Below are 13,143 nucleotides of genomic sequence, written 5' to 3'. Positions count from 1 at the left end.
CTGAAAAGGTACCAAGCTTCATAAAAAGACAACTCTCCGCTTCACATTTGATAGTTTACTTCGAGTTTATCTATAGCGGATTCATAATCACCACCCAGTGCCTTCTACATACAGAGAACATATTGCTAACTGGTCCACAGTAAGACAGACATGCTATTATTTCCTTCTCATTCGCCTGAAGTATGAGGATTACATTACTGTTGTAGGGGCTGCTTCTGCAGGGATTGCTGAAAGGATGGAGGCGAAGTGCGTTGGAATGTGCCAAACAAATGCTAGCTGTGAGCACAGATTATTTCTTGGGTCATAAGGTTTAGGAGAGAGCGGTACAAATAATTCGCAGGATGTGTGATATCTGGAGATATTGTGTGCCGGACACCCTACACAGACACACAATCAAATACAAGCTGCTGAAGAAAGAAGGAAAGAAAAAAGAAGAGAGTGAGAAAAGAGTGACTAAGGGGTGGGATCCAAACTTTGTTTCTATCTGGGGAATGGAAACTCACCAGCCTACTCTAAAGTATATTGGCCCAGGTTCTGATCAGGTTGTCCTGACTTCTGTCTCTACATTTGTCTCTTAGATTCATCACAGGAGTCCTCTCACACAGTGGTACACAGTAGGACATTTTAGACTCAACTTAATGGTCCCTTTAGATGGCAAGGTATATCACTTTGCTTCCTTCACACAGCCACCCTCTCTTTAAAGAGGAAGGAGTTTTGCTAGACTTACTTCAAAAGCCAACCTGCTGTGCTCTGTGGCCCTCTGTGCTCATTCTGTTGAATTTCTGCCCCCAACTACTTTTCTGATGCTACCACTGCTTTTAGGGTCTGGGAACAAGGCAGTTATACTTGAAGGCCTGCCCTTGGATCAAATTCCTAAAAATGTAAATTTTGAAATGAAGACAAATCATATATTAAAGCTAATTTATTGTAGGTTCTACCCTCTTCCTGGCTTCATATGTCTCCCAGTTTCTTTTTTTTTTGGGGGGGGAACCCTGATAAATCATCTGGATCTATTAATCTATCTAACACCCATCCTCAAACGTGTTTGGACAATGCATATCACATCAACCTTGCAAGGCTGGTTGGGCTGAGATTGGTTCAAGGCCAGCCAGTTACTTTTGTGGCTAAGAAAGAATTTGAACTCAGATACCCTCTGTCTTCCAATGTATCCTTTACACCACACAGGTTTTCCAAATTTGCAAAAATTAATAATCTTAATCATTCAACATATAACTGAGAGAAACAGTGACACTTCGTCCCCGTCCTTCTAGCTGTAACCTTAACTAAACCCAATTAGTTTTTTTCATCTTACTGCAGTCAAACATAAGGACACACACACACACACACACACACACACACACACACACACACACACACAATGTATAGCCTCAATCCTTAACTCGATACAGCTCATTTGAGGTCTAAAGAGCTACATACACTAGTTTACCTTAGGTGAAGAGCTGATCCATCAAGTTTAGTAAGTCAAACTGGGTGCACGGTTCAGATAAACTCACATCTTCCCAGAGCCCCAGTACGTACAAAGGTGGGCAATAATTCAGTTGTATTTCTTGAAAATAATCAGAATTGTCTCCCTTCTACCCACAGTCTCCCTGAAATCAATAGGGCTACATTAGAAGGTCTTTAAAAATAGCAAAACAAGGAGTCTAAATGAACAGCACTGGAAGCTAACTACTATAATTATCTTCCTCTGTTCACAGGCTTTTGGCAAATTCAACATCGATCAGTAAATTAATCACATCTTTTAGTTTTTAAGTGAAATTTAGCCCCAAGCTGTTCTTGCCCTGATATTTGATTGCAATTACACTGCATGTTAGCACAGGTATGGAGGAATGATTCCTCACAGATATTTAGTTTAAGTGCCCTCTCTTCAAACTTTCATTAGCTCCTCTCTCATCAAATGAGATGGCAAAGAACCCAGGGTTCACCCCTTCCACCAAGCTATTAAGCCAATATTAAGACCACAGAACGAGACAGATAAAAGCAATTTTGAACTGGCTGCTCTTATGCTGGAACAAAATTTCCTGGCATGCATCATATATGAACTGCAAGTAGTCATAAACGGGAGATTAAATCCATAAGGAAAAGTAGCAGAACATCAATAGCTGGTAAGCTGGGAATAAGAATTGGCATTCTTTCCTCACCGAATTGCTTGCAAGTATGTGTTTGTTTTCTGGCCAACTGGTAAAACTCCTACTTTTAAAATATTATTTTGTGATATTTGCATGCTGCATTGAAACCTGGCAGAAGCAGGAAGGGGGTGAGGAGGGAGAAATTATTCTGCTCTGCTGCATATGATAGTTTTTACAATAAAATAAACATAAAAATAAACAACTCTGACAGTCTAATCTATTTTACTCCACATAACCACAACAAGATTTTTGTTTGTTTTTGGAATAATAATAATCCTGCATATGAAAACAACCCAAAACTCAACATCTAGAAACATCTTGCATATTGCATACAGTACCCAGGGTTTTAAACAAGTATTCAACAAGCCCACTTCAAAACCTTCTCCTGCAAAGATCCTTTCCAGATGTTCTGAGGTTCTAGGGTCCAGCTCGCAACATACATCAATTAGGAGTCTGGGGAGGTTTCCAACTTAAAACAGATTTAAAAAGGAGATGAAAAACTTTACGAAGAAGGACTTCCCAGTCTCTTAAAAAAGAAAAAGAAATTGCTGAATGTCTCTCCCCCCTCCCTAGCCCTCCAAACGAAGCCTTTCAAGAGATTGCAGTTACTTACTAGAGTATTGGAAGTGGACAGCCTGGTGGTGTTTAGTCCTACCAGTGATGGGAGCGTTTGGGACATCCAGTTAGAAATCATTGCCATGGTACTAAGGACAGCACCCAGCTTGAGCAGTGGAGGACTCATTGCTGTGGAGGCTAATGAGTTTTCATAGTGACTGATTATCATCCTAGTGCAGGCTGGCAGGGAGAGGCGTTCCTGCAGCTCACAACATCCTCAGCATGAAAGGGGATCAGCCTCCCCAGATTTAATCATCCACTAAAACACACATCCAGGCAGCCTCTCTCTCTCTCTCTCTCTCTTCCCCCCTCCAGTGCAGCTCCTAGTCTCCTTTCTTATATCACCACACACTAAAGCAGGCTGGCCACAGACACACAATCCTTTTTATATGCCTGTAATTATTACAGCTTCCCTGTGGAGCGAAGGAAAGGGAGAGGGAGTGGGGGATGAGAGTGGAAGGTTCTAAGGAATCTGTTAAAATCTAGTTAGCTCAACCAGTGGGAGATGACTAACGGTGGCTAATAAAGCGGCCGCGCTCAGGACAGGCACCAGAAAAATAGCCCGATACAGCTAGCTTGATGGATATGCAAGAAAGCCTCTTCTGATTCACAGACAATTATTTGGGTGGGCATATAACCACTGAAGAAACTGTGAACTTATGGTTGAAAGTGGTCCCGAATGCTTGCCTGTGTCATCATTTAAGGGTGCTGGGTTCTGTGGGTCTGATTTCCAAATAAACAGGAATAGGGTCAGGCTGCATATTTGGCTCTGCCAATGATGGCAGATTTCATATGTGCACAAATGAATGATGTGCATATACAAACCCATGATGGAGAAGAAGGGATGGAAGGAGGAAGACCTGTAGACCTAGGGTGCAATGAATCACACAACAGCAACATTGTTGGCAGTTGATTGGGCAAGTTGGACTCTTTATGCTGGTTTTAAATACAGGGTGGGAAATAATGTACATAATTTCAAATGAGGACAAAGGGATTACTGTAAAACCGGCTACCAAAACTTCTGTTTGTGATGTGGCAGAATAAGTGTTGTAACTTCATTGCTATCTAGGACAGTCATAAATACTTGTATCTTTAGTCCTCACAGATAGCAATGAAGTCTAGGTATATGTAACTGCTTTCCCAATATTCTTTCCTTGCCTCTTCTATCGATATTTAGATGGTTTAGATTGTTATCTCCCTGGGGCAGAGATGCTATTTAGTTACATTTGTCTGTAAAATATTGTGTATCCAATGGCAACGTACAAATAAAACACATCATCATTGGCAACAACAACCCCATAATCAACCACAGTTTCCCATGATTTCCACAGTTTTCTGTTGTGACTCATGATATTGCAATTTATCTAAGGAAACTATTGTACAAATAAAGAAGTTACCTAAGAACAATATTATAGATTTCTTATTTCCTAAGGGTGTAATAGGTTGGTCCCTGCGCATGAGAAAGTCTTTCCTGAGAAAGTCAGGACTCACTTTTCCTCAGTCTTAGAATGAAGGCTCACCTGAGGCCACCTGGGCTAGAACAACAACAATAATAATAATAATTTATTATTTATACCCCGCCCATCTGGCTGGGCCTCCCCAGCCACTCTGGGCGGCTTCCATAGAAACCAAAAATACAGTAAAATATCACATGTTAAAAACTTCCTGAACAGGGCTGCCTTAATATGTCTTCTGAATGTCAGGTAGTTGTTTATCGCTTTGACATCTGCTGGAAGGGCGTTCCACAGGGCGGGCGCCACTACCGAGAAGGCCCTCTGCCTGGTTCCCTGTAGCTTTGCTTCTCGCAATGAGGGAACCGCCAGAAGGCCCTCGGCGCTGGACCTCAGCATCTGGGCAGAATGATGGGGGTGGAGACGCTCCTTCAGGTATACTGGACCGAGGCCGTTTAGGGCTTTAAAGGTCAGCACCAACACTTTGAATTGTGCTGGGAAACGTACTGGGAGCCAATGTAGGTCTTTCAAGACCGGTGTCATATGGTCTCGGCGGCCGCCCCCAGTCACCAGTCTAGCTGCCACATTCTGGATTAGTTGTAGTTTCCGAGTCACCTTCAAAGGTAGCCCCACGTAGAGTGCATTGCAGTAGTCCAAGCGGGAGATAACCAGAGCATGCACCACTCTGGCGAGACAGTCCGCAGGCAGATAGGGTCTCAGCCTACGTACCAGATGGAGCTGGTAAACAGCTGCCCTGGACACAGATTTGACCTGTGCCTCCATGGACAGCTGTGAGTCCAAAATGACTCCCAGGCTGCGCACCTGGTCCTTCAGGGGCACAGTTACCCCATTCAGGACCAGGGAATCCTCCACACCTGCCCGCCTCCTGTCCCCCAAAAACAGTACTTCTGTCTTGTCAGGATTCAACCTCAATCTGTTAGCCGCCATCCATCCTCCAACCGCTTCCAGACACTCATACAGGACCTTCACCGCCCTCACTGGTTCTGATTTAAAAGAGAGGTAGAGCTGGGTATCATCCGCATACTGATGAACACCCAGCCCAAACCTCCTGATGATCTCTCCCAGCGGCTGCATGTAAATGTTGAAAAGCATGGGGGAGAGGACAGAACCCTGAGGCACCCCACAAGTGAGAGCCCAGGGGTCTGAACACTCATCCCCCACCACCACTTTCTGAACACGGCCCAGGGGGAAGGAGTGGAACCACTGTATGACAGTGCCTCCAGCTCCCAGCCCCTGAAGACGGTCCAGAAGGATGTTATGGTCGATGGTATCAAATGCCACTGAGAGATCCAGCAGAACTAGGAAACAGCTCTCACCTTTGTCCCTAGCCCACCGGAGATCATCAACCAGTGCGACCAAGGCAGTTTCAGTCCCATGATGAGGCCTGAATCCCGACTGGAAGGGATCCAAATGGTCCGCTTCTTCCAGGCGTGCCTGGAAGAACCCTATAAAAAGATGCTGTTGGCAGGTAAAGGTTTTGAAATATCTACAACTGAAATTTCCATTGAGCTCAGTAGCAAAGCATGCGCCGAAGGCCTTGGGTTCAACCCCATGTGTCTCCAGGTAAGCCTCCTGTCTGAAACCCTGGAGAACTTCTGCCATTCAGTGCTGAGAGAGCTAAGCAATGGTTTGACTTGGTATTTTGTCTCTGCTTTTATTTTGGCTGTGCTGCTCTTTGCTAATAGGTTTTCAGCTCCTATGAGATTTTTTCAGCTGCCCACATGACCACATGAATTTGAGGGTGGTTGCAGTTAGCTTGTTTATCTGTGCTGTTTTTGGATTTTATGATGTTATTTTTTGTGTGTATCTCTGCCTTTTACAAAGCGTGTTAAGCTATTAATTGGACATTGCCCAGGGAACCATGCAATGGCGTGAGGAACAAATAAAAATAAAGCAGCTGCCTATGACCTTTTCTATCCCTTTGGTTTCCCAGAATATTATCACCACATGAAATGCCTTAGTAACCAGCAGTATGTATGGGCTTGGATCTTAAACACCTGTAATTGGCAAGGAGTTCCATTTTAATAACGGATTGGATGTAAGTTGCTTCTGTGAAACTTTGTATGAAATTCAAGTAACTTTTCCATATGCTCTATTTACTTTAGAGAAAGTAAAAGATAAAACACAAAAAGCTTGCTTCTGGCTCCAATTCGCTGCAGCCATCATCCAACTTGTTCACCAAGGCTCAGGTGAACATTACTACAACTTGGGCAGGGATGTCCATGTGATGAACATCTGAAGCATCCAATGAGTGTGGAAGGCCATTTTCAAGCATGACATGGCTGCTGATGCATGCAGATCTTTCTTGCTGGCAAGTAGAGCCCACTGGAACTGGTAGGGCAGGAGGCAGGAAGACCAACAATATGTTGAGCCAGTGCCAATGGCAGGCAGAGACACTCCCTGGTTGGTTTTGGGAGGACAGGCAGGCAGGAGTTGGCTGAAGACAGAATGAGGTTGGTAGGGAAGTACCCCATTTGCCCTCATGGACTAGCCTCCATCATTTGTTACGAGTGAGACATTTGTTACTGAGAGCAATGAGGTCTGAAGGGAGGAAATTGGATATCACACAATGCTAAATAAATGGGAAGAGTTGACAAAGTAAGATGGCCTGTGTGTGTGTGCGTGCGCGCATCAAATATGCTACTTTCAAAGTGAATATAAAAATGAGAGAATATTTGGCACAACCATTCTACGCATCCCCCTGAATCTGTGCTCCAAATGCAAACCAAAGCTCCTCTTTCCCCTTATGCATTTCAAATTATTTCAGCCTATCTCTTTGATTTAGCCAAGATGTACAGAAAAATCAATCAATGCCTATTTCAAAACACAGTGTGATCTGCTGTATAATTTTATGAGGGACTTGGAGGCTTGGCCACATATATACAAAAGAGATCCCTCGCTTCTAAATATTGAATTCTTTCTTGGAAATACTGAGTTTGACAGAATATTATTTTGCAGAAAGTATTCTTGTGAAGTATGCCCTTGAAAATTGGCTAAGTTTTAGTCCACAGGCAAATGAGGGAAACCAAAATTCCATTTGGAATTTGTAGCTCTCTGTTCCATGGCAAATCACCAGCTAGCAGTTAATATAAAATATATGAACTAGAATATGCCTCGTAGCTACCTTCCTACATGAAGAATGGCACTGGAAAGGCTGGCACTGCCACACAGTAAAATTTGCTGTAGTCAATATATGGAAACAGTGCATTTCCAATTGATTATAGGTGGATGCAGATATTCGTTATCAAATAGTAATTTATCACAGGGTGCATGTGGCCTCTTTCTAAGATATATTCCTGGTTTAGTTCAAAGCAGCAGCAGAAGACATAGCTAGACTATTCCTGGACTGCATCATTTCAGACTGCAAGTGGGGCAAATCACATTATTGAATACAAGGACAGGGAATCGTTGGCCCTCAGTGTTGCTGTACTGCAACTCCCATCATCCCCATACAGCATGGCCAATAGTCAGGGATGATGGGAATTGGAGTTCAACAACAGGTACCGAGCCACAGGTTCCCCACCCCAGATTTTGCATTTCCATGTTTAACAAGTTCTCCCCAAATCTACAAGCCTAGCCTTCTCACTGACAGGTAACTTTTGTATGTACAGCAGGAATTTTAATTTAGTTTATTTATAACATGGAGGAGAACATCAATCACATGAGCTCCACAAGTGCTGTCTGAAACGCTACAGTCCAGGCACAATTTCACTGCCTCATCTGAGTCTTCTTCAGCCCTCCTGCCAAGGATAAGGAGAATTTTACTTCTCATCAGACGCAGATGTCTAATTAAAATGTGGAGCAAGGTGCTCTTCCCATATCTGTCCTCTGATTTCCATTGCTGAAGTTTCTCTTCGGACTTACTGTGGTGAGCATGGAACGGCTTGATAAGATGGCTTTCTGTATCATCTTACCAAGGGTCGAGTAGGACCCTCATACCTATGGGACCGCCTCTCCTAGTATGTCCCACCGAGGACCTAACAGTCTTCAAATAAAAACATCTTGGAGATCCTGGGCCACAGGGAGGTTGGGTTGGCCTCAACCAGAGCCAGGGCTTTTTCGGCCGTGGCCCTGATCTGGTGGAAGGCTCTGTCACAAGAGACTAGGGCCCTGCGGGACTTGACATCTTTCCACAGGGCCTGCAAGACAGAGCTGTTCCACCAGGCCTTTGGCCAAGGCACAGTCTGACCCCCTCTCTCCTTCTGTAATCTTCATAGAACTCTAGCCCAATGGTTGCCATTAATTTGATTCTGAACTTATTTTAGAATGTATTTCAATTAATTGAGTGTGATTTTATGTAAATTGTGTTATTTTTACTGTTGTTAGCCTCTCTGAGCCCGGCTTTGGCTGGGGAGGGCAGGATATAAATAAAATAAATTATTATTATTATTATTATTATTATTATTATTATTATTATTATTTGCTGGTGCAGAAGTGTGAGAAAACAGTTTTTCAGGTCCACTAAATCAGAACCATCACCAGCAGTTGCCATCCTTGGGCAGTTGCCAGTTGATGCCAGTTGCCAAAACTGATGCCTGTTTTGGCTCCTCCTTGATTCTAGCCCCTCCCCCCAGCCCAGCATTCCAAGCCACACCAGGTGGCTGAGTCTAGCTGCCATTCTGATTTCAGACAATGCCCCTGGAGTGGCATCATTCCTGGACATTGTGGTGATACCCAGCCACCTGCTACTGCCTGCTCCTTCCTGCACTGCTTCCAGGAAGCCCACTAGAGGAAGGACCCCACCAGCAGGTGGACAGTGTGCTCAGGACCCTCGCAGACTGGAGGCAACCCTGAAACCAACTTTCCAGCCATCCAGCTTTATGTGGATAAACACATGTGGCTATTATTGAAGTGATAACTTGGTCTGGTTGCAGGTGGCACGGTGGGGGCAGCAGGGCTCACTCGGCCTCCAGGGAGTTGAGTCACTGCCTCTTACCGGAATGGAGAAGCAAAGTCGCAGGGAAGTTGGCCTGGTGAAGATATTGTGGCAGGAGCACCAGATTAGCTCTGCCAGTGAGCCTCTAAGCTCTGGAGATGTCACCAGAAAATGGTCCGCTTCTTTTCAAGCCTAGAGGGGCTAGAAATTTGTTTCTTTAAAAGTAAAGACAAGCTTTGGTGGTTGCTGTGTGCTACATCCAATGGCCACAATCTGCCTTAATTGAAACTGCTCTCTTTCCAGAAGCTCTGGTTTAGCCCTACCTGTGTTTCTGTGCTTCATTTCATCTGATAATCTCAAGCCACACAAAGGAACAGGTGTAGAAATACTGTGATGCTTTGAGATATAACTAAACTCCTCCTCCAGTGTTGTCCTCAGACCACTTAAGAACCAAAGAAGAGCTTTCTGGATCTGGACAATGACCCCTCTAGTTCAGCATCCCGTAGTCAAGGAAGTGGCCAAAACCATCCCTCAGGTTCCTCTCAGGCAGGGAATACAATAAGAAACGCAACCAAGATTCCAGAAAGACAATACCTTTAACTAACTTCACTGCAGTAAAGGACAGTCCCGTAAGTGATGGGTACTGCAACGATCACAGGTTTCACACAGTTTATGTACCTTTTACAAACAGCATAAAAGGTAAAGGGACCCCTGACTATTAGGTCCAGTCATGGATGACTCTGGGGTTGTGATGCTCATCTCGCTTTACTGGCCTCCGAATCATCTGGCCAGCATGACTAAGCCACTTCTGGTGAACCAGAGCAGCGCACGGAAATGCCACTTACCTTCCCGCTGGAGTGGTACCTATTTATCTACTTGCACTTTGACGTGCTTTCAAACTGCTAGGTTGGCAGGAGCAGGGACCGAGTAATGGGAGCTCACCCTGTCGCGGGGATTCGAACTGCAGACCTTCTGATCGGCAAGCCCTAGACCACAGCGCCACCCACGTCCCTACAAACAGCATACATCAGGCTAATTACACAACTACTTTCACATTGTTCATTCCATGTCAGCCAACAACATTACAAGTCATCCCAGTACAATAAATTAACAATAGTAACAGTAACAACAAAGAAAAGCACAAAGGTTAATCATTAAACTTAAACATACAGAACCTTCAACTTCCTTGCCTCTAATATGCATAGTACAAAATTAGTGAAGGCCTCTATACCTCTTCTATAATCAGGTTCAAGCTAACTAATACTTAGCAAATATCAATGCAGAGCTTTTTATTTTTGCTGGAACTCAACAGAACTCAGTTCTGACACCTCTCAAGTAGGCGCCATTGCCATTCTAAGAGAACAAGGGTGAGTTTCAGTACCTCTTTTTCTAGTAAAATAGCACTGTACGAATGAAAGTATTTCAAGCAACAAGAATATATGTTCGTGCATTGTACCTGAAATATCAACATCCCTTAATGACTTTTACTGCTAGGCCTATTCACTACCTTATTAGCTCATTCACTACCATTTGCCCATCACGTTGTATCTGCAGTGTGCAGGGAACTGAATCAACAACTCTTTACCCATCGGTGCATCAGCATAAGAGCAAAAGAAAAAAAGCAAACATCCTCAGACTTTGTCCTGAGCAAGGTCAATCCAATACATTTCCTTGCTTGTGTTTCATGTGTACACTATCCTAGGGGCTTCTAAGGTAAGTTGGGGAGCAATAACAAAGGGTAAAGCATGTTTTCCTTCACACTTTTCTCACAGCCTACCAAGTACCCATGGGAAATCCACAAGCAGAATATGAGTGCAACATCCTGCACCTCTCAGCAACTGGTATTCAGAGGCATAATAATAATAATAATAATAATAATAATAATAATAATAATAATAATTTATACCCCGCCTATCTGGCTGGGCTTCCCCAGCCACTCTGGGCAGCTTCCAACAAAATATTAAAATACAGTAATGCATCAAACATTAAAAGCTTCCCTAAACATGGCTGCCTTCAGATGTCTTCTAAAAGTCTGATAGTTGTTGTTCTCTTTGAGATCTGGTGGGAGGGCGTTCCACAGGGCGGGTGCCACTACCGAGAAGGCCCTCTGCCTGGTTCCCTGTAGCTTGGCTTCTCTCAGTGAGGGAACCGCCAGAAGGCCCTCAGCGCTGGACCTCAGTGTCCAGGTAGAACGATGGGGGTGGAGACGCTCCTTCAGACATACTGGACCAAGGCCGTTTAGGGCTTTAAAGGTCAGCACCAACACTTTAAAGGCTATCAACACTTTAAGGCCATCAACTCAGTGCTGAGAAGATGAGAGGAAATCTATCTCTCAAGGAGGGTATTGCCACAAGCAGAACAATGCCATCAGAACAGCCCTATCCCTAAAATGGTGGTGGGTAGGGAAACCTGGAGAAGGAGATGATGAAGGAACGGACAAGTCCCATGGCAGTAGGCAGTATTCCTTCAGACACTGCAGCCTCAAGTAACTTATAGCTTTCTAGATCCTAGTAGACAGCATCTTGAAGTCTACTAAGAAATGAACTGGGGACCAACTGGAATTCTTTAGATACTGGAAGAACGTTTCCTGGCTAGACATAGCCCCATTTAACAACCAGGCTGCATATTCTGGAAATGGCTGGGGAAAAACAACAACGACACACACACAAAAAATCTGAGGTGGAGGAAGTACAAAAAAAGGCGTTGGAACGTAATTTGAAATCGAAAAGCCATGGGCAAATGGTGTGATTCGGCCTGGAAGCCTCTGTGGTGATTAGCTCAAGATATATTACCCAAGGGTGTGTTCTGGTAGCCCCCAGGAGCAAGCAGCTATTTCGACATTACTGGGAGATGGAATGCTTTAAATTCTGCCCTGCCACCGACTCCCTCAGTGATCTCTGTAGGAGAGCTAACCTTATAAAACGTGGTAGGAGCAGCACATCCAACTCAGTCTGAATGCCGGGAGGATTAATTAGTCAGTGTTTGTAAAGACTATTGAAGATGAAAAGAGCCATATATCTGTACTAACCTGGGGCTATATGAGTGGTATGAAGCCAAATTAGAATTTGGGCCTCTTTTGTCAGGCATTTGTTTGAGCTGGAGATGTTTAAAAAGTTGCTGTAACTTATTTTAAAAGAGAAAAAAAAAGATCGGTGTCTCTGCTCACTCCCTCTGACAAAGGATTTATGGTGAGCCAGAGCCTTGCTCTGAGGGGAAATGGGGAAGCTGGCAGCAGTAAAATGAGAAAAAATGCCTCAACATGTAAAACTATATTACATTTATATATATATCTCATTCGCAGCTGAAGCAAAATAAATAACCGGGAGCCGTTGGTGCAATACACAAAGTGAGCTTTAATAACTCGCTACTGTTGCTGACATGCATCCACCTTTTCTTTTCTAACCTGTCAGTGTGTCTGCTCAGTGTTACAGATGGAAATTTCCACACAGGCAGAGTCTGATGTGCTGCAGAATAAAGAGAGTTCGCCTAGGCCTGGTGGATTGATTCTCCTGCAGACAAAGCAGGCAACTGGGGTTTTGCTTTCTTGAGAAAAACAACAGTTTCCTAAACCACCAGGGACAATAACCAAAGGATGTGCTGCAGAACCATGCAAGAGCATAAGCAAATCATATCCATGCGAGCGACAGGCAAAAATCACCTGGCTCTTTTGTTCAGATGAAAGGCAAACAAGTTCCACATCATCTGGGCCAGTCTGGGACCTCTACTTGAGCCACTATTGTAGCAGAAAGTGTGAGTGGACCCATCTCCACGTTCATGAGATAAGACATGACTGAAGCCTTGAGCATCTCATTATATATTATGCAGTCAGACCTAGTTGAGACACCAGACTGGGCAAAATATCCCATTCCAACAACCTTCTGGCCTCACCTCTCTCAGTTAACTCTCTCTGTGCCCTTGAGGTAGTTCCTTCAGGTTGCTGTCCTGAGTGAAGGATCCACCAGCAGATGTATTTTGGAGTGTCTAAAAGGGGAGCGTCTACCTCTGAAGAGTCTCCAATCTCAATATATGG

General features: G+C 44.1%; 1 protein-coding gene across 3 annotated transcripts in view; it reads right to left on the bottom strand.

Moving 5' to 3' along the window:
- Window positions 1–13,143, bottom strand: part of OLFM3 (olfactomedin 3) — a 162,966-nt gene that overhangs the window by 50,020 nt on the left and 99,803 nt on the right. Inside the window, exon 1 of one of the 3 annotated variants that reach the window (XM_083620492.1) lies at window positions 2,764–3,120. The exons of 1 other annotated variant lie outside the window; for it this stretch is intronic. In XM_083620492.1, the coding sequence (XP_083476618.1) occupies window positions 2,764–2,934 (171 nt within the window). In that variant the 5' untranslated portion in view covers window positions 2,935–3,120. Of the gene's footprint in view, window positions 1–1,447; window positions 1,627–2,763; window positions 3,121–13,143 lie in introns of those variants that run through there. One more of the 3 variants, XM_083620494.1, reaches the window with a different exon arrangement.

This window comes from Podarcis filfolensis, assembly GCF_964270895.1.
Source record: "Podarcis filfolensis genome assembly, chromosome: 6".
NCBI classification, from domain to species: domain Eukaryota; kingdom Metazoa; phylum Chordata; class Lepidosauria; order Squamata; family Lacertidae; genus Podarcis; species Podarcis filfolensis.
The sequence above is the reverse complement of the archived record's forward strand: the minus strand, read 5'-3'. Positions and strand labels throughout refer to the sequence as shown.